The 25,475-nt window shown below is 43.8% G+C and overlaps 3 protein-coding genes across 7 annotated transcripts; 1 reads left to right on the forward strand and 2 right to left on the reverse strand.

Annotated features, from left to right (window-relative positions):
- Positions 1-66: 66 nt before the first annotated feature.
- Cdc16 (cell division cycle protein 16) lies at positions 67-3,003 on the reverse strand. Its single transcript, XM_017248211.3, has 6 exons — positions 2,800-3,003; positions 2,234-2,744; positions 1,896-2,178; positions 1,580-1,837; positions 877-1,525; positions 67-821 (listed from the first exon to the last, which is right to left on the reverse strand). The coding sequence occupies exons 1-6, from the start codon at positions 2,893-2,895 to the stop codon at positions 462-464; spliced, it is 2,157 nt and encodes a 718-aa protein (XP_017103700.2). The 5' UTR covers positions 2,896-3,003; the 3' UTR covers positions 67-461.
- A 2,423-nt stretch (positions 3,004-5,426) lies between these two features.
- orb (polyadenylation element binding protein orb) lies at positions 5,427-18,338 on the forward strand. 4 transcript variants are annotated; one of them, XM_043211915.2, is made up of 9 exons: positions 5,427-5,630; positions 12,937-13,138; positions 14,452-14,975; positions 15,636-15,772; positions 15,860-16,103; positions 16,164-16,909; positions 16,969-17,149; positions 17,208-17,593; positions 17,651-18,338. In XM_043211915.2, exons 1-9 carry the CDS (start codon positions 5,613-5,615, stop codon positions 18,090-18,092), a joined length of 2,880 nt encoding a protein of 959 aa, XP_043067850.1. In that variant the 5' UTR covers positions 5,427-5,612; the 3' UTR covers positions 18,093-18,338. The 4 variants fall into 4 exon arrangements, with proteins under 4 accessions (XP_043067850.1, XP_070137345.1, XP_017103215.2 ...); XM_070281244.1 differs by lacking the exons at positions 5,427-5,630; positions 12,937-13,138 and adding an exon at positions 13,620-14,203; XM_017247726.3 differs by lacking the exons at positions 5,427-5,630; positions 12,937-13,138 and adding an exon at positions 13,621-14,293.
- A 4,968-nt stretch (positions 18,339-23,306) lies between these two features.
- Positions 23,307-25,225, reverse strand: Pex11c (Peroxin 11c). Of its 2 annotated transcripts, none has more exons than XM_017247735.3 (4): positions 24,639-24,989; positions 23,843-24,207; positions 23,722-23,781; positions 23,307-23,662 (listed from the first exon to the last, which is right to left on the reverse strand). In XM_017247735.3, the coding sequence occupies exons 1-4, from the start codon at positions 24,708-24,710 to the stop codon at positions 23,455-23,457; spliced, it is 705 nt and encodes a 234-aa protein (XP_017103224.2). In that variant the 5' UTR covers positions 24,711-24,989; the 3' UTR covers positions 23,307-23,454. The 2 variants fall into 2 exon arrangements, with proteins under 2 accessions (XP_017103224.2, XP_017103225.2); XM_017247736.3 differs by lacking the exon at positions 24,639-24,989 and adding an exon at positions 25,057-25,225 and having other exon boundaries at positions 23,310-23,662.
- Positions 25,226-25,475: the final 250 nt, after the last annotated feature.

Raw genomic sequence — 25,475 nt, forward strand, 5'->3', positions numbered from 1 at the left:
TTTAGAAATCACGCCAAATAAACCAAAGCCAAGTGGCATTGAAAAAGTTCAAAAAACTTCTGAAACTACGTGCTCACAAATTTGGAATGTTATTCCTCGTTTACATCTAAGCAGATTTAATTACAAAGTAATACAAACTATATGCTAAAGTTACAGACTGATTGTTTTGGAGAACTTGGTCGGTAGAACCACTCTTGGCAGCCTCACGCAAATATGATTCAAATGAGACTTTTGCGCGTTTCTTAAATACTAAACTCTATAATCACTTGGCGGCCGACTTCAAATGAGTAGTTGTGGGTGGTGGTGGGGAAAAACAGAGCCTAGAAATCCCAAGACTCCGGCTCATTAGCCAGTTCAGAAGCATAAACATCTGTGTTTGCCGACGTGGGCACGAATTAGGTTCAAGTGCATGGAACATATTTGCCCGGCTAATGATCGGAAAGTCTTGGCCTTTGGTTTCTTTAGGTATCGAAGCTCATTTCCACCACCATATTGGAGTCCGAGTTGGTGTACTCTTCCTCTTCCTCAAATTTCAGTTTCATGCCATTGAATTTATCCGAATTAAGCACCCGGCTACTGTTGGCCGTTATCGTTTTGGCCACGTCCTTGAGAGCGGCGCTGCAAATCTCATCTATGGTAGCCGTGTCGTCCATGAGGTCCTCAATGCAGCTCTTTAAAATAGTGGAAGTCACAATGCAGTCCCTGTTCAGGGCCAAACTCTTGTGGAAAGCTTCGATAGCCGCATCAAGATTGCCTAGCAGGGCGTGAATAAAGCCAATTGAAGTATAGGTGGTGGCACTTTGCGGCTTGAGAAGAAGAGCCTGAAAAGAATAAATAATTTAACAGATGGACTTTTGGTTCCAAATGGGAACTTACGTATTGAAAGTTGTACAGAGCCTCCTCGTACTTGTGAACCTTGCGCAGGGAATGGCCTAGATTAATAAAAAGCGGCTCCCATCGTGCTGAAATCTCCTCATTGTTCGTTTTAGCCATTTGCTTTACTATATCCACAGTGCACTGAAATATTGTGGCAGCACCGTCGTAGAACTCATACTCATACTTGATTACACCTAGCTCATGGAGCACATACACATCCAGTGGGGCAATGTTCATGGCCTGAAGGAAGAATTTCTCTGCCAGTTCCAGGTTCTTGGTGAGTCCACATTCAACACCTATATAGAGTAGAGGCAGGTGACAGCCACGCATCAGTTGGGTGGCCTTAAAATAGGCAGCCATGGCCTGTTCGTGCTCATTTTCGTTGGCGAAACTGTGGCCATAAGCTAGCCAGGCAGGACCATAGAGTCGATCCAATGAAGTGGCCTTGCTTAAGTATCGCCGGGCCGGGTCGCTCTTGCCAATCATGTCGTAGTAGCAGCCTACAGCATACCAGGATATGGCCTTATCAGGATAGCGATCCACCAGCTTATGAGCCACATAAAAGAGTCGGTTGAAGTCGCCGTTCTCCACCAAGCAAGCTATCTGGATTGTCAAGGCTTTGTTGTGGAAAGGGTCTACTTTGAGTAACCTAAAACAGGAAAGGATTACATTCAGAGTTTCAAACAGTTTGGGTATTAAATACTCATTTAATATTTTAAGGCACAGTTTGTAATCGCAATCGTAGAAACACTTTTCCGCCTCGGCTGCCATCATGTCTGTACTGCGCTGCACTCGATTCAGACATTCCCCCAGAGGAATCAATGTGTCGACATCCAAATCACGCGATTTACGACGACTGGAGGAGTCGAACATGGAGCGGTGCGAAGCATCTATAAGGGAGGAGGCTCTGGACAGACTTGTCTGAAGCGAGAAGCTTGGGGCCTTAAGATCATCCAAAACTCTAGGCATGATTAACCAAATTAATAAAGGTTTCTAATAAATTCCGATAAAGAACTCACTTCTGGGCAGGTGACATAAACTGGCCGGGCGTAAGTGGCACCTTGAGCCCACCAACTTTGGGCATATTTATGTCCGAGGAACAGGTTTGCTGCACTCGGGCAGTAAATTCCTTTATGAACTTGAGTACATCCGGATTGACTATCGGGGAAATCTCTTCCGCATTCCTTGCCGATATCAACTCATAGTACTTCTTTAACCGAGACTCGTAGAGTTTTAAAATAAACTTTGCGTCTGTTTCACTGGATTGTTGGGCTAGAGGCAGATGATGCATCAACTCGAATTCTAAAAAAAAATTCACGTATTATTTGGAGAAACAGGATTGACAGTGAATACTCACCCTCCCAGGCCATTAGCATTTCGTGCTGAACCAAAGCCTCCAGCGCCTCAAAACAGTAAATGGATTTGTGCAAGGCCCTCACGTAGAAGTCCATAGCCATTCCTCGATTGTCTAAGGCCTCGTATACCTTGCCCTTCATCAGGTAAATAGATGCGAGAAGCTCGTTCCTGTGGTTCTCCTCGCCTCCAAAAACACTGTTGCTTTCCAGATAGCACCCGCTTCCGGCGTCCATGGGCTGGTTGATTAGCGACGTGGTCATCACCTCCACCTCCACGTTCTGGATGGCAGTTGCCGCCTCCTCGTACTCCTTGGCCGCGTATAGGCTTTCCAGGAGAAGGTTAAAGCAGGGAAGAGAGTTTTTCTGCAGTTTGTGGTGCTGAATAGTGTGGGCCGCCCGATGGAACTCGCCCAGCAGGTACATGCACTGTGCCTCGTAGTACACATCCCGGGGCTCCTGTCCGCTGAGCACGGCAACTTTTTCCGCCCAGAATAGAGCCGTGGAGTATCGACGCTAAAAGTCAAAAGCAATATTAAGAGCGTCCAAGCCGGCTTTTTTGTATACTTGCCATGTCAATAAACTGTTTGACCAGCTTCCGGTACATAGACAGGTCGATTTGGTCATTTGTGGTGTCGGTGCTCGTATTTTCCGCGTCTCCCGGCATTTTATTCAGCGTTACAAGTTAATTTTTTGTTTGTGTGAAATAAAGTACGATTCTAAAATATGAAACAGCTGAGAGACGCCGATATTTGAGCGCCATCTAGGACGAAAGCGCCATTTGAAAGTTTACAAATAACATGATGGCAGCGCCAAAATTTGTGCAGACTGCCAAAATCGAAAAAATTTCCCTTAAATAATAAGAGATGAGAATATATACTTAATCTACGTAATCAAAAACCTATTATTTCCAATAATTTTTAATTATTTCCCTATTGACGGTGTAGTAGTATTTATCAAGGAAAATTAAGCTTTTTAAGGCAGTGTGGCAACCTTGCAAAGCACAGCTGTTTCGAAGAGAGCGTAATCGGTTGCACTGTGAAAAATATCGTGATGTTAAGAGCGTTAGATATTCAATCAATTTGAATTATATTTATAAAAAAAACACAACAAGTTAAAATTTGATAGTTTTTAATGACAACTTAATGATTATTTTATTTGTTGTAACTTGGTGAGTGAAAACAGTTTGGAAGCGGTTTTAAGCTCAAAAATAAAAAATAATACCTTAAATTTTGGCATACTTTCTAAATATATAATAGTTTTAATAGTAGAAATAATAGTATAAAGCACACCCTCCTAATTCTCTCTGCAAATCCTGTTCAGCTGTTCGCTGCTGAGAGAAGGATGTAGTCGAATTTACAGTTACATGTTACATTCCATTACAGAACTACAGCCGAACAAGTCCGAACGATTGGGAGCGCGGCATAACGGATAAATAAACTTAACAATGGAATAAAAATAAATTATAATACAAATTCTAGACTCCTTAAAAAAAAATTAAATTCGAAAAATAGAGACAAAACTTTTGGTGTGGCGTCGCTTTTCTTGGAATTTGCCCGAAGCCGAAAAAATATCATCAGATGGTATTGTGGGAAGTAAATATTGTGAAGTCGAACGAAACCGACGCCAAGCTCTCGTGTCATTTAGGCGCGGACCGCTGCTGACCGCTCAAAAATAAAGCTCCTAAAAAGTTGAAATTTTCGGCATCAATTTGGTAATAAAAAAATAGTTTAACAATAAGAAGATGCATCCGTGAGTGAGGGGCCAAGTACTACAAGGAGGCGGAGCAGAAAAAAGCCAAACGAAAGCGTACAAGTAACGGTTCCTGCGTGTTCGTGTGTGTTTTGGGCAAAAATGTGCTTGGCACGCACGGCAAGAAAAGAAACGGCGGCTGACGACAATAGGAACGGGATGCGATTGCGGGTGCGGAATTAAAATTAAATTGCCACAAATTTATGCGCCAGGCGCGTGTTCCACCAAAGTGTCCTGGGTATGTATTGGGGGACGCCGGCAAAACGCCGATTCCTGTTAATAGTAGTAAACTTTCGGCGTTTGGTCGCCGAAAAAAAAAAAAAAAAAAACAGTGCATAGTGCAAATGGGCCGCGTCTCATTCTCGTTCTCTTTCTGGCAGTGCGTGTTTTACAACTTCCACTACTTACTACTACTATGTAAGTGCCGTTACATGGCTCACGTCATCTCTCTGGCAGAAAAGCAACAATGCAAAAACAACAACTAGTGGCCATCGCCGCCTTAACTACTCACTGCTGCCGCTGCCCATTATTGTACGCACGGAGAGCGAGACAGGCCGAGGCGGTAGCTTCAATGCGAGAGCGGGACGGGGATGGGTGAGCGTGCGAGAGAGAGAGAGCGAGACAGGGCTTGGCTCCATTTTCCAACTCCAACTGGGGGCTACACTGCTGCTGCTGCTGTGTTCTGCTGCTCATTTCATGCTGATTTATGGCTCTAATAATAGGTTCGCTCAACATACAGCTTCCGAAAGGATTGCCTCCCGTTTAAGGACAACCGCCCCCCTTCAGTCCTTTCCCGGGAAGGATAATGCATAGTTCCGACAGTGGGGGACTTTAGAGTAAGCGACAAAAATGATGGGCAGCCCTTCAGGATAACAGTTAATTACAGTTAGACCAAGTGAGAGAAGGGATACGCCTTGATCGATTTGCGGCATTTAACGCTCAAGTGCGTACTCGTGTGCTTTTTACTTCAGTGACTTCAGGTTCAGAGAAACTGAATTAACGGTTGGGGGAGGGGGGGACCTACTAAAACTACAAAGAGCCAAACGGTCCAAACGGTGACGAAGGCAGCTCAATTACTGGCTTATGCTAATGTATTTTTATCCTTTCGTCCTTTTAGAACTGGAATTGGAAATTTGCATCGTTGACGAGGCGGAATAATGAATCGATGACTATTTGGTGCTGATACGGCCACATCTGCCAGCTGTCTTGGGTGCCAGCCGCCTGCTCCTGCCTTCATACCACCTCCCTATCCAACAAAAATAATAACAAAAAAAAAAAATCACGACCCGGCAAAAGAGCAACAACAACAACAACTAAGTCTCCTCATCGGACTCCAACACACACACACGTTCTGCGCAGCCGAGAGAGCCCCCGAGCAGTCCAGAGCATCGCGAGAGCAGAGCGCGAAGCTCCTCTGTTAGGCGGCGCGGGAGTGGGAGCCGGAGCCGGAGCCGAAAGCCGGACCAGGACGCGGAAGTGGTGACATCTGTTTTGCCGCTTTGTCAGTTGCTGCGGATGCTGCCGAGCCGAGCGCCCCAGCACGAAGGACGAGGGCCACCAGCACGAACACCAACACCAATACACCAATAGCGACGTGAACAAGTGTGGAAATTGGAATTTTTATCCAAAACAATGCCCCTGCTGCAACAGGTATGTAAATAATAATAAAACCCATTCGCACTCCCGGAGCGGTAATTGAAACGCTCACGTACGAGTTGGAGTCGCATTCAGAGAGAGATTCAGGATTTGGAGAGGAGAGAAGACTGGAGCAGGGGCATCAGCTGCTGCTGGTGGCTCACCTACCCAACTGGGAGCCAGTGAGTGGCTGGCTGGCTGGCTGATCCTAATCAGATTAGTGCCAAACTTTACGCCTCACTTCTGAGAGTTTTGCTTGCCACCTTGCCACATCCTTCTGCTCCACCGAGTCTGCCATTTGTCTGTTGCACATTATGAGTAGTTAAATTCGATTAAACTTGCGGCGTTTTGTTCGCCAGACGCCGCCACCGCCGCCATCTCGATATCCTTGCCGGAGACGGAGACGGAGACTCGACAAAGGGCGGGGCTGGGCTGGGCGGTAGGCATTAATTGTACTCTTTGTTGCGCAAAATAGTTGCGTGATTTAATTTTGCTCTTCCTTTATATGTTTTTTAATTCACTTAAATGAGATGATTCGATTAGGACACTCGTCGGCAGCACAAAAAAGCTATCGACGACGGGGATGCTGAACAGGAAATGAGGCAAAAAGGACACGGGGGCGTTTCCAATATTAAAGAGAAGAGGACATCCTGAAAGCATATCATTACTGGAAGAGGGAGGCAACATATTGCAATATACTTCGAGTATCCTGAATCCTGAGTGGAACGAAATCCTTAAGGACCACTTCTTATGACAATGATGGGACCTCCAATAATAGCCTGTCTGTTTTTTTAAGCTCACTTTATCCCCAATAAAATTAATTATGTTGCCAGCCAGACAATCGACTTTATGGCAATACACATCAAAATTATGTCAGAAGCGGCGGTTGCCCTTCACCTCCCCAAGGATGCTTTTAATACTATATCCTTTATGCCCACACGCATATGCTAACCGAAGCTGAATCAGCTCGTGACCCGACCCTCGACCCTCGACTAGATTTAAATGATTCTAAAGCGGCTGTCAATATGTGTGACAGGTTTCTCAAGATGCTGCCCCCCCCTCGTTGGAGCACTTGGTCTGGTCCCATTGTTGCATCCTTGCCACGTTCTACTCCTCCTAAAAAGTTGCTCATTGTCGACTGTGACAGGGCCCGTCTATTGCTCATCATTCTCCGGGTCTGAGGAGAAGCAACTGCCTTGACTACGTCAATGGAACAAAGTGGGGGTGAGCCCCGAGTTGGCTGACAATGGAGCTGCGCATTTGTTACAATGTTTACACAAATATTTAAGGATAATCCGACGATTTCAAAAGGGGTTATTATGCAATTTTTCTGCCAGCAGTGGCTGTGGAAAAAGATCAAAATAGACCCAACTGAATAACTAAATGCAAAATGTCAATTTCGTCCTGTAAGCACAGAGTAGTCTCCCCCAACCTACCCCCGGCAGAGGTTCCAACCTTCATTTCCATATTGCTGTGTATGGGTAGTATATTCATATTTATTTCCTGGTAATGTCTAAAATGCGTCTACTTGATGCCAACGTGGCGTATACTTAATGTCCTTCCGCCCTTCTCTCTGGTATATACATGTATTTAGATATCCTATATATATTTTTTATATTATTTGTCATTGCGCCATTGCCCGCTGTTTAAAATGCCTATAAATAATGGCTAGGATGGCTGGAAAGGATAATTTGTCGGTTATAGGATGTGCTGAACATCTTTATTTAGTGTCCTATATTCATATCCCACTGAGCTCTTAGCAGCAGGAAAGGATCATCAACCTCCTAAGAGGGTATAGGTCAAAGCAACTCTTTGGTTCTCCAAGATTTGGAGGAGAACTACTGAGGAATCTCCCACTACTTCCTATTGATACCTGTTGCTGCAACTACCCACCCATGAAATGGCCTTCCTAATGCCAAAATTAGTCTCTGCAATTGCCAGTTATTAGCCATCTCAAATTTGATTACCAGTCAGGCAAATCATTGGCATTATGGAGTCCAAGACCAAACCCGAATGAAACGATAAACGGACGACCGCCCCCCGGTGGGTGGGTTGGAATCATTTCAAGCAAATCATTGTGCTGGGGCGGCATTAACAGTTGGTTATGTATACTTAAGTATTTGCCGCAGGCTGGCTTCTTCTGGTCCCTGGCAGCTTGCGATGTCCAGGCCGGGCTAAGTTTTCCTCGTCCTGACCCTCCCCCTTCCAGACTATTGGAATGTCTCGACATTTCGCGCAAATGCCAAAAGTACAAGGCGTCGTTGTCGGAGTCGTCGTCTCTTTCAACAATGCGGTGGCAGGAGCCCCAAGGCACATCATTAAAATGTCGATACCAAGCAAATCACACGCCCGCCGCCAGCGCGAAGGATAACAACTACAACTACAACAATAAGAAAATATCAACCAGGGTGCGTTTGTTGCACTGCTCTGGAGACTGGGGATACTGGGATCCAGGGATGGTGGGTGGTTTGGTGTGGGCTGTGTATGGAGCATTAGGGCGTAGCCCAGTGCAATATGAGCCTCTGGCATTTAACAAAAATGAGGAAAAAAAAAGAAAGGAAAATCAGCCGGAAAAAAATAACAGCAGCTACTGGGTGGAAAAATGAAAAAAAAATTGAAAAACTGAAAAACAGAAAACGAGTGCAAAATTCAATTGAATTTACTCCGCCAGACGTCGCACACTCGGCTCAACTAGCATTTAATGCATCGGCAGCGGTGGCATGCGTGGTGGTTGTGGTGGCCTGCTGCTCCATCCTGATCCTCTCCTGACTCTGTGCTCCACAGCCGGCATTTGTGGTTTGGGCGGATGACGAAAGGTGGCTCTGTGGGGCAGTGGTGGGTGGTGGGGCATGTACACAATGCTGTTGCGTTATCATTAAAAGCGAACAAAAATGCGGCAAAAGAAAATAGAAGCAAACAGCAACAGAAACAACAAAAGGCAACCACAAAAGGGCAGCCTAGTCGGAGTCGCCTCTTGTTTTTTGTATACCCTAGCCTAGGGTTTTCCAAACTTTCCTACAGGACCTGAACTAAAAAAGGTTACAGGTCGAGGAAAGTTACAGAAAGAAGTAGGAGACTTGATGGAGAAATAAACTCTAGAAAGTAAGCATTAAAGTATCAAATCTTGTCTAAAATTAAATTAAAAATATTAGCTTCTCTTCTCATTCAGGGCATCCACATATTCATCATAATTTTCCCACGAGAGGTCTGTTTTTTAAATAGGCCCCGGAAAAGTTTTGCCTTTTCGCCTCGTGGGCTGCCTAAAAAATGTGCACCATCCTCCAGCCCAACAGCCGGCTCTCCATGGTGTCGACTCCCAGCACCGATTTATATATGCCTGGTATATTGTATGGGGCTGTATATAAGTTATAGGTGGAGCTGCAGATCCATGGCAGATAATACAGTGCGGAAAAAGCGCGTGTTTTATTTCCACTTAGCGCTCACAGACACAGTTGCAGTTGCAGTTGTACGCACACGTACACATATTGAATGCCTGTTGACGGCTGCTTGGCCCCCACACCCTAGGAGCCACCAGGAGCCTCCAGGATCCACCTCCAACCAGCCCAAGCCCGAGAGGAACAATAACAACGACAACAAAGCGTTGAGAATCGGAAATGTTGCCGTTGAAACTGAAATGTCGCTACGCTTCTCTCGTTTGTTTTGTGGGGCTGGCGGGAGACTGGTGGAGATTATATTGTGGGGCCATGATGATGGAGGCCGAGGAGGTAAGGCTACGCCCATGTAAAAGCTGCCACTGGTGGTGGTGGTGTTGGTGGTGCTGGAGCTGTCAGGGACTTGCCTGAATTACGATATTGTTATTATTAAATGGATGGGCTGCATGCGAAAGGAAGCTGCAACTGCGACTGACTCCGCAAAGGATGTCGAGGAGGAGGTGGAGGAGTATCAGGACAACGAAGACGTCTGCATGCGCTTTGATAGTTGAGTTTTGATCCAGAAAGGCATTTAATGTCTTGTTTTCATATTGCCAGAGACACAGGACATGAATGGCATGCAGTTATGTAAATATGAAGACGACACATCGCATCAAAGCTGCAATCGATGGAATGGCACTCGGCGTGTGCTCGAAACTCAATTCAATTTAGCCAGCCATTGGCGTTTAATGAAATGGCAGTGGCACAAGTACAAGCCAGGCAACAGCTGGAAAAGGCCAAGGAAGCAGACAGTTCAGGAAGAGGAACTGGATCCATTGCATAGTCGTAGGCGCAGCAATTACGTGCCACTGCATTAGTGAGGTAGTGGCGCCCCACCCACCATCCAGTACAGCAGCACAACACGGTCTGTCCTGCAGGCATTTGCATCTTATCGAATCCCTGTCACCCACATCGCCCTCCTGCCACGACTTGGGCCCAGGATTCAAAGCGGATTGTGCTCCGGTGAATGGTTTTTAATTTCCAAGGTGTATTGGGATTTAAGGAGTCTTACTAGTTAATTATAGTTTAGGAATAGATAGTACCCTCTTACTGTTTAATATCCTTCCAACTTGTCATCTCTTTAGTATAATCTTCCATAACATTGTATATGAAGATACATCTCGTTGATTTCCCCTCGGGCATCCACGTCCATGAAATTCCACAATTTGTAGATCCCCTAAAGCTTCATAAATTTTGCATCCGGGAATCTGACTTTCAGGGGATTTAAACACTCTCGCCACGTAATATGCAAACACTCTATTACCGCTGGCAAATTCAAATGCATTCGGCCATAACTCTTATCCTTTATGGACTTGCAACCCGGCAACCCCACCGACTGACGTCCTTGTGCGATTCCTTTTCGCCCACAAGTTGGCAACATGTAATCGGCCATAAAAAATTACAACTGAGCATTAACCTCTGGCTGCTGTGGGCAAATCGAAACGAATCGAATGAAGTGGCCCCCCAAATGGAGGAGGGCAGGCCAAGGGAAGCGCCGACATGGCCGATGGAGTGGCGACGACATGGACAACATCGTTATTGAACGCTTATCACTACATGCCATCAAATTTTAATGCCGAAAACCCTTTTGGGGCCAGAGGACCGGACCAGAAGCATTACAACGCGCTCACTGCCGGAAGAATAGGAACAGAGCAGGAGCAGGAGCAGCAAACAGGACCCAGGACGAAACATCTAATAAGTGTTTGTAAGCGATGCAAACATAATAATTTGTATGACTTCTGAAAGCAGAAACTTGTAATTTACAGAGGCCCATGCCCATGCCTCCGACCCGCACCCGGACCCAGACTCAGACCCGGACATCGAGGCGAATGTGTTCGCTAAAATGCAGGCCAGACCCAAAACAACCCAGGCAAATCGCTTGCCAAAACTAAATCGCAACCAAAGGCAAGGAAAATGGCCAACGAAGAAGGGGCATCTCCTTCCAGCCCGCAGCCCTTAGCCCCCATCCCTTAGCCCCCATCCTCCAGCCTTTTTCAAGGAGCCGCAGAGCGAATGCACAAAAGCCAAGTCAAATGGACATTGGATAAATAACTACTGAGTTATGGGTGGCGTGGCCCGGCTCCTTGGCCCGGTCCCTTGGCTGACATCTTCGGATCGGATCGGAGTCTCTGACTAGGACGCAGAGAGATGCTGAATATCTCCATGTAGCAATCAGCTGGCAGAATGCAAAAGTGCCAGAGGAGGAGGAGAATGATGAGGATGAGGAGACGCCATTGAATCAAATTTTTGCAAATCCTCGACGACAAAAGACAAGCAAGGAAGCTGGAGCTGGAGGAATGGAGGGAGAAGGCAACCGCAGCAGCAGGAAAGAAGTCGCATTCGATGGAGAGGATGGATGTGGATGTCCTGTCCGGAGAAGGGGAGCAGTACGGAATTGAGCAGTCAATAGGCCAGGGTGCTATCCATGCGTCCAAGGGGTGGTTCAGATTTTTTGTCGTATTCAATTTCGGTGTTTATGTTCATTCCTTCCACTCTTGTGGCCAACAAGAATCCTGTCCAGCGACCAGATATTGAAGAATACATATAATTAAAAGGTGGCTGGTATCTGGAAGAGCATCCCTGTTTCGATGTCGAGGAGGAGGCTCGTCCCTGAAAGTGGAGGAGGCTCGTTAGTTTCTTTGACGCCTTTTCCATTTCCGGCAGCGAAAGCTTTTAGCGTCTTACTGGCATTTTTGACGGCAAATGCGGATGCGGATGTGGAGGCGGCCTCGGCATTACAAAATAGCTCCAAGACTATTTGTAATTTGCATTCATTGACGCCGCCTTTTTTTTTATCGCCTGCCTGCCACAAGTTGTAACTGTCGGGGTGGTGGTGTTACGTACGAGGACCAGAAACAAAGTCTAAAATCCTGCACACATTCTTGGGTGTGTCAGTGTGTCCACTCACATCCTTGTGACTCACACGCCGGCAGGAAGCGTACATGCGGGGAGTGGGTCGGGGCAGTGTGTGGGTGTGGGGTAGGCAGGATGATTGCCATGCGTGTGGTTGTTCGTTCCATTTCCGACTTTGCACGTACCTTCATCAAGTTGTCATTCAATTTTTAAATCCATAGCAAGTTTTGTACTTAACATAGTTGTGACAACTTGACAAAGACTAAGGAAGCCGTCGACTGTCGCTCCATTCTCCGGCATTCAAAACTTGCCACCGACGGGGAAGTTCCTTCTTGGTTGTCTACATCGTTGAGGGATCTTCCATCCACCGAGCAAATGAGGTCTTCCAAGTTAATAAAAGAAACCTAGATAGGCTTTATGATTATTGATCTTTAAAGTCAAGGACCTACAGCACCAAAGTCAAGGTTCCTTTTTTTTTTTAGGTAACTGGAGCATAAGCTGACCACCGACAAGGGTCTTGCTGCTCATCCCTATTTCCGGTCTGCTTTATTTCCGCTTTCGGGGGCGACTGCATTAATCCGGCGTAATGAGTTGTACGCCATTTTGCGCTAAATTGTTTGGTGAGTGCCTGATAACAATATTTGCACTAATTTGGCATTTTTAAGTGTGCTCCACTGACACTTGATGCGCTTTTAATTGCACCCAGGCGCTCGAGAGTCCTTCAGCCAGGCAGGCGAGCAAGAAGGGTGCTGGGAAAATGGGGAATGTGGTGTGCTGCCAGGATATGCGGGAGGGGCGGGACGCTTGGCTCCTTGTGGCTGCCTGTCCTCGTGCGGTTGCTACGTTGTTGCATCCTTTCGCCTGGCATGTGGCAAGAAATGTGAAAGATAAACGATTCATTAGTTGCCGCCTGGGTGGGAGGCAACATGCCGGTAGAAGTTTTGCGAACTGTCGCCCGTTTTTATTACAATTACCGTTCAAATCTCTCCATGCCCCTGTCTCTATAATGTTTCTCCACTTTCTATCTATACTTCCAGTTCGACACCCCCGACTGCTCTGGAACTGGCGTCAACATGAGAGCCCTGAACGGCGGCACCACGATCAGCTCATTCCTGGAACATCAGCAACAGCAGCACCACCTGCAGCTGCAGCAGCAACATCACCACCAGCTGCAGCAACAGAATCAGAATGATATCCTCAGCCGGCACAACGATGATGGCCTAATCAACTTTATAAATGGTAATTGGGACTCCTCCACGGGGGCTCTTCCAGCAGTGATTACAAGGATGTAGGATTAAGTTAGCTTTCTAAATCTTAGCCTAATGTCCAAAAAGTAGGGTTTATTTTTTAATATTTAATGTTCAACTAGAAGTACCTTAGTTGCGGGGTCCACGCCCGAACCCTCCTCGGAACTCTACCTCCTCGGCGGAGCTGGTTCATGGTGGAGCATGTGAAGGCAGCACCGCTGCTCCTCGTAGGTCTTTGAAGCTCTTAGACTGCATGGTCTTAACGCCGGCAGGTCGGAATGCTTCAGGATGCGCTGGTCCTTCTTGGTCACAATGTCGCCCTCCTGAAAGAAGAACTCCTAGATACCTATGCTCAATTTCTTTGGCATAAACATGGTTTTGTCCTGAACTGGAAGAGCACAGAGCAGGGCCGAGCCAAATCCAAATCGACAAGTTGATACTTTCACATTGCTGTCAAAGGCCGAGGGCTTCAGAATGTCACAAACACCAAAACAGAAAACATTTCAATCGTTTTTTACTTTTAGAAACCGGCACACACAATTCGTAGACACTTGTTGTTAATCAATGTTATTAAGTTAGTTTAATCGGGACACGACTCTTTCAACCGGACTCTGGACTCTCTAGCCGATCCGCAAGAGGTCCGCGGCCGAAAAATTTTCATTTTCATTTCGAATTTCCAAAAATTGCCTGCCCACCACTGCAACCCAGAAGCGCAATCAAATTTTTAAGTAGCAGTCAAATTTTAAATATCGCCTCAAAATTGTAACTGTCCAAAGAACCAGACCCAGTTTGCTAGATCCAAGAAGTCAGTACCAGGATAGGCCAACCGCACTCATGATGGGCATTGAGAAGCTGTTCCTCCGAAAGCAGCCACCGGTGGCAGTGACGCCTGGACAAGATGCCTTCGAATTTGGCAGCACAGGCGAGTGCGACACCAGTACCGATGCAGGCCCTGTTGGTGGCAACATCAGCCACGAAAGCGGCAACGACAGCAACCGCAGCCAGACCAGCAACATCAGCAGCAGCAGTGATGTCAGTGGCAATAGCAAGGACCTTGGTAGGCTGGCGGCTGGCGACGGTACCCAAAACATGACCCAGAACCACGACAGCAACCAGAGCAACACGGGCAACACAAACAGCAACTGCAGTACGCCTAATTTATTAGCATTTTTTTGGTTCGAACTTTGAATATTTGCCGAGTCCTTGGACCAATAGTTTTGATTTATCGAGACGACTGGGCACTGGGAAACTTTCTTGATAATTGTTGACCTTCCACTCAGCCCCCCCAATTCTTTCTCCTTACAGATCCAATCACACTAAACGATCTGCTGGGCCTGTGCGGCAGCAATGGAATGGGCCCGAGTCCCTCGACTTCGGCCATGGCCATGGGCATAGGAGGCGGTGGAGGAGCAGTGGCAGGCGCCGTGGCAGCAGCAGGCGGAACTGCGGCGGGTGCAGCACTGGGATCTGGAGTAACGGGAGTGGGAGCTGGAACTGGAGCGGGATTGGGAGCAGGATCTGGCCAGGGCGCCGCAGGCACTGGCACGGGTACCGGCACCGGAGCACCCGACGCGACAGTCACGGGCGGCAGTCCTGCGAGCCACGCATCAACCAGCGTCGGAGTGGGTGGCAACGGCAGCAGCAGCGGTGTTAACAATCTGCTGCTCGCCAGTGCGGCAGCCGCTGCTGCTGCCGCTGCCGCCGCGGCTGCTGGCGATGGCGTTGGCGTCCAGCTGCCAGCCAACGCGGCAGTCTACGCTCCTCTAACGCCCAGCTCCACTCAGTCCTCGGCCTCGCCGGGCACCAAGTCCAGTTTCGACTACTTCCAGGTAAGCGGAGGAGGAGCTTCTGCCTCCTTAATGTTTAATTTGAATTGAAATTTTGGATGAAGCCTGCCATCCTTGGAGATGTGACCTCTATTTTTCAACCTCTAACTGCACTGAATGCACCAATTCTCTTAACCTTTTGCTTGTACTTGGGGGTCCCTGGGACCCAACAAATTGTTATTCGATTATTTTACTACCTCTTTCCACTGCTCTCTCTCTCTGTCAACCCTTCTATGTGTGTGATTGTCAACCCTGTTGAGATTTTAACATTTTGACACCTAAAATATGCAGTTTTTTTATATTGTCTGATACGGCTTGTACAGTTCCTAAAAAAAAAGCACAAAATTTTAAGGTTTTTATATAATTAACAATCTTGTAAGAGTTCTGGCAGAGTCTCCCGAGTATCATCTGCTGGTGTTCACGATGGGATCTATTAATATTTGGGTAAAAGCTTCCAAATTCCTAATAATTTTGACAGTTGGGGTTTTGTAGAAAATATTAAATGCAAGTCTATGGAATATCCTTGTTGGTATAGTTGGCTCTACAAGGATATTGCAACTTCGTTGAGGCGAAGTTTTCTGTTACCGTTTCCTTTCCTCGTTTTTAATTTATTTATTCGTTATATTCTTTCTTTTCTTTTTTGGGTGAATTGGCGAAACTTAGTTTGAAAATGTTGCACAAAGTAACCCACTTAAGGCTTTCCAAAGAACAAACATCAGCTTCGATTGCTCTGCACCTTTATCGCCAAGTACGCCTACATCTATTTACAATCGCTCCTTTCACAGTTCACCTTTAGTCAGGTAATACAAACTAGCACGTTTTAATCTATTAATTATGGTTGTAAATACTAATCGTGGGGCAATCGTGGTCTACTTGCAACCTTACAGCGACAGCAGCAACTCGTCCAGCGGCAATGGCCTCTCCCTGGACTCTATGAACTCGATGCTATACCACCAGCAGCCTCAGCAGCAGCAGACTACACAGCAGCAGCAGCAAGGATACACCAGCCTGGGCAATTCCAATGGCAGCGGTCTGGGATTGAGTCTGGCGAACGCCTCAACGCGTTCCAACTCGCCAGAGAGCCAGAACAGCAGCCAGTCGATCAACGAGCCCAACTTGCTGGACATGATTGTAAGCCACTGGAATCTACTCAGCTTGAATTCAATACACAATCATGATTTTTTTTTTTAGAATCTGCTTTCCGTGAATGGTAACAAGATTAACTCGATGCAGCAGCCACATCACCGCCAGCAGCAACAAGTGCCACAACAGCAGCAGCAGCAGCAACACCACCACCATCTTCAGCAGCAGCAGCAGCAACAACAACAGCTACAGCATCAATACGCCAATATGCAACGGAATTTCGAGCAGCAGCTGACCTCCAATGCAGGTGGCCAACAAATGAACTTTGAGCCCAACAACGGCGTGGGATTAGGCTCGGCGGTCGGAGGCAATGATGGCGGCCTCAGTCAGGTCAACCTGGAGAACTTTGCCAGCGTTGATATGGAGCTGGCCAAGCTGCAGAATCTGCAGCGCATTAACACCTTGAAGCTGCTGCAGGCACAGACGCAGCAAATGCCGCTGCTTAACCAACTCTTGCAGAGCTATGCCGGCGGTGCCATCGGCAATGTTTCGGGCAACAATCTGAGCAACTTGATGGGCGTGGGTATGGGCGGAACAGCCAACGGGCTGGGCTTGACCAACGAAATGGCCGGCGGCGTTGGCGGGACCACAAACGACGGGCATCTGGATCGCGTCGCCAAGTTTCACAGGAGCTCGGCGGCCCTGTGCGATGCAACCTGCACTTGGAGCGGGCAGCTGCCGCCGCGTTCACACCGCATGCTCAACTACTCTCCCAAGGTCTTCCTAGGCGGCATACCGTGGGACATTAGTGAGCAGTCGCTCATCCAGATCTTTAAGCCGTTCGGTTCCATTAAGTGAGTAGCCAATAGAATCTATAGTATGTACCGATTCTAAACCCAATCACCATTGACAGGGTGGAGTGGCCCGGCAAAGAGCAGCAGGCAGCGCAGCCCAAAGGCTATGTGTACATCATTTTTGAATCCGACAAGCAGGTTAAGGCTCTGCTCTCGGCCTGCGTTGTCCAGGTGGATGATTCTCATAGCGGTAGCAACTACTTCTTTAAAATCTCATCGCGTCGCATCAAGTCAAAGGATGTAAGTCTGGTGTCTAGTTCATTGTCATCATTTTCTAACATGTCTCACGTTAATCCAGGTGGAGGTCATTCCCTGGATAATAGCGGATTCAAATTTTGTCCGTTCCAGCTCGCAGAAACTGGACCCAACCAAAACGGTCTTTGTGGGTGCCCTTCATGGCAAACTGACTGCCGAAGGCCTGGGCAAGATAATGGACGATTTGTTCGATGGCGTACTGTACGCCGGAATAGACACGGACAAGTACAAGTATCCAATCGGGTCGGGTCGAGTAACTTTCAGCAACTTTCGCTCGTACATGAAGGCCGTCTCGGCCGCCTTCATTGAAATTCGAACCACAAAGTTCACCAAGAAGGTGCAGGTGGACCCATACCTGGAAGATGCCCTCTGCTCAATTTGTGGCGTTCAACACGGTCCCTACTACTGCCGGGAGCTATCGTGTTTCCGGTAAGAATATTCGATTGGAAATGAGTATATGGATGTTACGTCACCTTTGCTTTTCAGATACTTTTGTCGCAGCTGCTGGCAATGGCAGCATAGCTGTGACATCGTCAAGAATCACAAGCCCTTGACCCGCAACTCCAAGTCGCAGAGCCTGGTGGGCATCGGTCCATCCCAGTCAACCGTATCGCTGCCGTCGTACCCTCGCAGTGTAAGTGGCGAAAATAAGATCCCTCAACACCAGCACCAGAACAATCACCAGATTCAAAACCAGCACCATCACCAACAAAAACCACAGCACCATCAGCTCCATCAACATGCCAATCAGCAGCAACAGCAGCCGCTACAGCAGTCGCAGCCCCACAATCATTTGAATCTAATGGGAAACTCGGGAGCTGCAAATGCAACTGCTGCATCCCTGTACAATTTTCAGCAGCAACAGCAGCAACAACAGCAGCAGCAGCAACAGTTGCAACAGCAGCTCCATCACCATCAACCGATCTAGACTGTTGCGGCTTTTTATCCGCCACCGTTTCCAAGGATGTTTCCGCACCCTGAACGAGGTGAGGAATTTCGGGCTTTAGGGAAAAGCCGAAGAAACGGGGCCCCGAAGCATTTGTAGATGTAATCATGGAGCCGATGCAGATCCAGGCTCAGTATCATCTTCATCATCATTGTCACCAGAATTTTATTGATGTGTATATTAGACCAGTACGATATGAAGCTTACACTTTGGATTTCCTTTAAGGAACACATTGGTTTTTGTCTCATGAACACGAAGAAGGACCCCCTCACATATACAACACATTCCACACACTATTTTTCGATAATCATACAACATATCAGCATTTGGAGCTGGCATTCGAATGCTCAAACGACAGATGGACGAACTGGGCAGATTTATTTAACCACGCATCCCACATTCCTCACACCTAACTAACTAGGTTACCATTAAGTTTCTGCTAAGAAAGCAGCCTATACTACTTCCTAATTGTATATGTCTAATTTTAAGCGAATGAAACTGCGCAGGAGCAGGTCAGGTTAGGATTACCATTATTATTTTTTGTTATGTTTTTGCGCTATTACTGAGAAATTTTATATGGTTTCTTTTTACATAGCCATGCCCCGCGGGGCAGTCGCGAGTAATTACAATTTTTTTGGATTGTCCGCAAAGCGTTTGTCACATATGGAATTTCAATTTTTAAGACATTTTTAAAAATTGTCAATTCGTTTACTCTTAACAGTCGCCCTTTCATTATTTTTTTGTCACTCATTGAATTGTTATGAACTTTATTTTCTCTATATTATTTTTTTTTGTTTAGTTTTTGTTTTTGAAACTAGTTTTTAAGCCTATCCTTGTTTAACATAAGAGCCACGAATGATTGATTGTTGAACTTTGTTTTAAGAAACCATTCTTTCTTTAGCTTTATTGGCTGTTTCAGTTTTAGAGAGCTCAAGGCTAAGATATAATTTATGTCTCGCATTATTTTTTTCATGTTTTTTTGAGAAAGGATCTCAACGCTTAACAATCTAGAGAAAGTCACGCACATTTATGTACCAACAAGATATTACATATTGTACTCTACCAGGCTATCAGACTCTATAATTTAATTGAAAGCTATTCATTTTGTACCACGAATACCATGAATGAAATGGTAATAACCTAAAGCTTAAATCGAATCTAACACCTATTCCAAAACTAAAGAAAAACTATAAAATATATACCGCAAATCAAATCGCTTTTGAATTCATCGCCTACATATAATTTGGCAACCATCAAAATTAATCCAAGCTTAACCGAATCCAACACCCTAACCTTGCGCTTCCCTTGCTGATTGTTAACTCTTAAGAAACGAATGTTAAGAAACCTTAGTCTAAATATCAAACGTTAAATTCAAACGAATTTAAGCATAAAAACAATCAAATTACTTTACCAAAACATCTGAAGAAACACTCCAAAGACAGAAAGGCAGTTTAATCGAGTAGTTCAGACTTAACGAAACCTATCGCGCTGGTCAACTCCGGTGATCGATCGGGTGTAATGTGTCATTTTAACGCAGGTTACTACTCTAGAGTCTAGACATTAATTGTTTTTAGCATTATGCCGCATACCACGCCCACTCACACTCATTAAAACACACATTATGACGCATTATGATGAACCTACAGGGATTTTATGGTAGTCTTCGAAAGAAAAACAAATAGAGAAACCAGTAATTATACGAAATGACGTATTTCAGACTAGTTGAATTTGTTTAGTTTTTAAATAATAGATTTGCGAGGATAAGCAATTTTTAATGAGCACTACTGGAAGAGGAGGGATTTTGCGGGTCTAGGATAAACATGGATGCCTCTTAGTGTAACGGTTTCTGTTGTAGCGCCTACCAAAGCTTAGTTTCCTTTGGCCAGAAGCTAGGATCCTCGATCCTTCCCTGGTCGGTGTATAAGTAGCAATAACATCCCAGACCCTATGAATGCATTGTTACTAACCATTAACGATATACGATTACCTAGCTATATACACTCACAAACATAATGCCTTCGATGCGGAGAGATAGGAGATCCCAAGCAACCCACTTAATCGCTTTAAAGCCAAACAAAAAAAAAATCAAAAAGCTTATTGACTACTTTTAATGCAATTTAAAAATGAAAAATCGAAAAAACCGATACATCACACATTGTAAATTGATATCACGAGGTAATGATATATTATATATATTTTAAAACAGAAAACCTAAGCTAGAAAAACTTGTACATATACACACAAGATAAAATGGTGCTTTAGCTGAATTATTAGTAATCGTAAGACTTACCTTGATAGGGAAACAAAAACATAATTGCTCCAAAAAAAATACCCAAGATTACTTTACTCATTGGAAGGATACAGACATCAGTTTTAAATTAATTTTTTAGACTTAATTTTCAAGTGGATTTTTACGTCTGGAGAAATGCAGTCGAGCATTTGAGATCTATTGGATACAAAGTGTTTTTAGCTCGCAGAAAATCATGATCACTTTCGAATACATTAATATACCTACACACTAGCACACAAATATACACACTGGCATACACTACATATTCTACAAACAAAAAAAAAAAAAAACAAATTTTAAATAACTATAAAATTTACCAATATCTTTATTAATCGACGGTCAAAATGGAAACTTTTAAATGGAACTTTTTAAGGCTATTTCGGCATATAAGCAATTGGCGACTTTAATAACGATCGTATGTTACTCAATTTTACTTTAAAGTTTTTAAACGCTTTTACAAGCTAAACCAACTAACAGAAAGTGAATTTTAAATTAAAAGAAAAACCTTAAACCGTTTTAAACTTTTTCCACTCACTGGCTTTTCAACTCTTATTTAGAATGAGACTTTTTTATTTTCTATCAAAAAATAACCTAAGAAATGAGACGAGTTTGAGGATACTTCATAAAAAGTATCAGAGATAACAAAAAAAAAACGAAAAAAATACAAATTAAAGTTTAAACGAAATGTAAAGGAACCAAAATCGAACGCTTCCCACGCAAAACCGATAATATTAAATTTTAGCAACATAAAAACATGAAAATTAAGGATATATGCAAAGCGTAATTAGGCAAAAAACTGAGAAAACATAACTTACAATCCAAAAATACATATACTAAACTAAAAAAAATTATATACATACATATTTTACCGACACCAAGTCATCTGCTTATCTATAAATTTGTACTTTTAAGCCATTCTATACACACTATACAGAATAAATTATTTTTAAACTCAGCTGCTAAGGTGAAAATCCCAGATAGAAGGAATATCTTTACTTATGCCAAGTATCTTTACCACGCATTAACTAACTCTAATACTGTACTCTAAACACTATCCTAACATTAATAATCCTGATTATTATCCTGATTGAACTGTCAACTGTATTCAAAGACACAAGCGAACATGTGAGACACATTTTGGGGGAACATTAAGCAAAAAACTTTGCAAATTGAATTTTAAACCAACAATATTTGCTCGGCAAATGTGTTAAAGTTAAACGTAAGCGTTAGCTATAAGGATAAGAATGCAATAAGAACGGTTTTTAAAAAGACTATTATACAACCTATATATATATACACCACGGAATATATCTATATAATTAATTAAATTAATTAATTCAGAACGGAATACTAAGCTTTTAACGCAATAATCAAATACCAACATACATATACTATATACATACATACATACATATATTTTAATAATTACTTGCGGGGCAACTAAATGCGGACTATATGAATTATCCGATTGAGTTTAGGCCCCCCGATTCGTATACTGTTATAGCAGAGATATAGAAAGGAGGAATGTTTAGAAGAATATTTAGTAGGGGGCACCCTAAAAAACCGGTCAAAATGAAAGTTTCGGGTGCCCCAACTAATTGATTTTCCCACCTTATATAGGAATATAAACAAAAATTACTGCAGTGCCATTTTAAATAGCTTCCGATAAGTATAAAATATATATACACATAATAAAAGCAAGAAATACATTCGTACGTACTTACCTAGTATGGTGTGTCTATTTTTTAGTGACATCTAATAATGATAGGACTTCATGCCATGGGAGTCTTAAAAACTATGATCTCATGGATGAAGTCTACTAGATATCATATAGATGACTACTAAAACCTTATGACACACTAGACACGCAATATAAACCAATAAAATAAAGATATATATATATATATATACCTATTTAAAAAATATAATAAATATAAATTGTTATGAGCAAGAGTTCAAATTGCATTATGGTTATAAAACAAGTAAAATGGAGACTCACAGTTAAACATTCACACACAATTAATTATAAAGCAAATGGAACAAAGTTGAACATATTTTGAATGCATGAACAATTTTTTGGGAACTTTTTGAAGCTTTTTTTTTGTAAATGAGCGACATTAATCGAATGCGTAATGGAGTGGCTGAGAATGAGTATACAACATAAAACATACTATTACCATAAACCACGATAATAAAAGCATTAACTCCTGTAGCTAGGTATATTATTGAAAATTAATAAATCCCAAAACCAAAAATATCTATATCAAAATAACGAGAATTTTAAAGAGCCCCGTACATAAACAGCAAACATATAGGCGCTATACATCATTCGTATTTCGAACATCTAAAGAGCTTACCGAAAGAAGCAAAACTTAACCGAAAAGATATAAAACTAGTATCTGTTAATATTTTTGCGCTTGCGGGGTGAATAAAATAATGTACAATGACAAAATATATTTACTAACAAATGTTATTTTTAACCAGTAACCAGACAAGTCAGGTCCCGATCGATAATCTAGGAATCCAATTATTCAAAAGAGGAGAACCCTTCATAACACAAGTATAATATCAGACATATGAATATTTTAAAGCAAAAATAATCCTAAGAAACCACATTGTATACAATGACTGCTAAAAACCGACAAATCGTATGAGAGAAAAACCAACAAAAAACATTAAATAATATTTCTGGTAATGAACCCTCGCCAGAGGCCGACAATATATACATTAATAAATAGGAGCGGGAGCCTGTACACTAAGTTAAACACTTTGCTAGCTACGATGAGCAACCAGAAAGCATATACTTATGTATCGGAACCTAAACTGAACAAAATAAAACTAACAGATAATAAAGGACACACAGACCAAAAAGTTACACCAGTCTTTTCATTTTTTCCATGTGTATTTAGTGACATTTTCTTATCTTACGTGCTAAAAACACCTGTGATTTCCATCCAAAATTCTTCTTCATACAAAAAACAATTACCGACTAGCTTAATATTGCGATCAACAAATAGGACGAGTGATACAATGACAACACGGCGACTATTTCTGCTACTTGTTCAGTCTTCTCTTGGCAAAGATCTGGTAGATGCCCAATCCGGCGGATAGTGTTCCAATGGCTCCCACTTGAAAGGTGGAGAGTTTTCCGCCCCAGAGGTAGCCTTTTGGGAGAGTACTGACAGCGTGTACAAAGTCGAGAGAGATGCGAACAATTGAGATCATCTCCAGGCGATGTTTGGCCAAGGTTTTGGCTTCGAGGCTGTAATTTAAAGGAGATGTTAATCCAGTACTCAAATGACTAGTATATCAAGGACTCACTCGCTTATGTTACTGGTACGATTTAGTTTATCTTGATTTAGGGAAAAGTTCCTCATGGTTCTGAAAGTCAAAAATAGATTCTAATTAAAAACCTGAATGGTTAGATAGTATTTGCATTTACCTCATGAGATTCAGATACACTGACAACACCCAGAATATCGAGTTGACGTTGTCCCAGCTCTCTGCATTCTTAACATCTACTATTTTGTGCTCGGCCAGCCAGCAGACCTTCTCAATGGGATAATACAGTAGATCCACAATATTTGCCGTCACACCCAACACAGCCATGACGCGATCCGGTTCGTTTTCACCCAATCCGTACTCCAAGGCATACTGAATCATGGGTATATCATCGATCAGTCGCAGGGTGGCCCGGGCTCCGGAAATTTTGGAGCTGGCGGTGGCATATCGCTTGGCCAGATCTGGATTCCGCTTGGCATGGTATCCAGCCACCAGTTTGGCGCTGTAGCAAAGTGCCTTCATCACCTAGTTAAATACAGGGATATATTATTAGCTAGTTAGTATTCCTCTTCACACACATGATGCACATTTTTTTTAAGTGTTTTGTATATTTAGTTTATCGAGAGAGCTGGCATTACATCTCGTTGTTTACCTTGGCTTGACCCGGATCCGGAGGCACCAGTTCAGCCCTGCAATTTGTGAAATTGCTTGCTTGTCACAAAAAGATAAAATACTATCAGCGATAAAAAGAACACTACGAATGCCACAAGCATCTCGTTCAATGGTTGTTGATACACTGCACCCGAAGGGTAGTAGTGGGAAGGTGTTGGGTGGCTCCCTTTGTTTATTCCCATTAATAGTGCATTTTGTTTGCTTGGCCATCAATGAATTAGTTAGTAGATGGGACTGGTAAGTGGTGGATTGCGTGTTCCTGGGGGATGCACGAGCACACGTACCTTTCGCTCGTAGCGTATTATCCGCTTTATCTGGCAGCGGGTTAACGGCTTGCCGGCTATAGTATTTAACATTATCTTGAGTCAATCGCCGACGAATGGAAACTGATAAGAGACGCAAAACCAAGCCATTGCAAAAACACTGAAAGAAGTAAGGCAAGGTCCACGCGACTGAGACACTTCCTCAAGCTCCGGCCGAGACCTCCAATGTGCAACAACTATGCTGAAAACCAGTTGGTTAGGTTTCAGCCTTTTTAAATACCAAACGAGCCCCCCAATGGAGCATGTCAAAAATGCCACGAAGCATTTTGGAAAACAAACATAATTGGATAAACACTCGTTTGGAAAAAAACGTAAACAAAACAGGTGTGCGGCGAATTTAATGGAAATGTACTTGCTGAGTGGGGGAGTGCTGTATTACCTTATCTCTCCCTCCATAGGAATCAATAATATCACAGAATTCGTTAATAAACTTTGCATTGGTGCCCATGACTTGTGCTTGGTGAAAGGAACCGTTTTATAACAGACAGAAACTCGAACTGAAATGACAACAGAAGAAATTGCGGTTCGCGGTCCGGGTACGATATCAACAACATCAAGGGCGAAGTTCCCCAGTGATGCCCCATTTTTGGAGGTAAAGTTTAAAAGGGTTAACTTCATTATCATAACTATTGAAATATCAGAGAATAGGAAGCTATGTTATAAATCTTAAAGATGTAACCAATTATCGAGTTAAATAAACTATACTCATTTATACATTAAGCCATATAATTTAGACGTCAGGGGTGAATATATCAACCGCCAAGATTTTTAACAATATTAAATAAATAAAAAAGAGTA

The sequence above is a fragment of the Drosophila bipectinata genome, chromosome 3R, assembly GCF_030179905.1.
Source record: "Drosophila bipectinata strain 14024-0381.07 chromosome 3R, DbipHiC1v2, whole genome shotgun sequence".
In the NCBI taxonomy this organism is placed as follows: Eukaryota; Metazoa; Arthropoda; class Insecta; order Diptera; family Drosophilidae; genus Drosophila; species Drosophila bipectinata.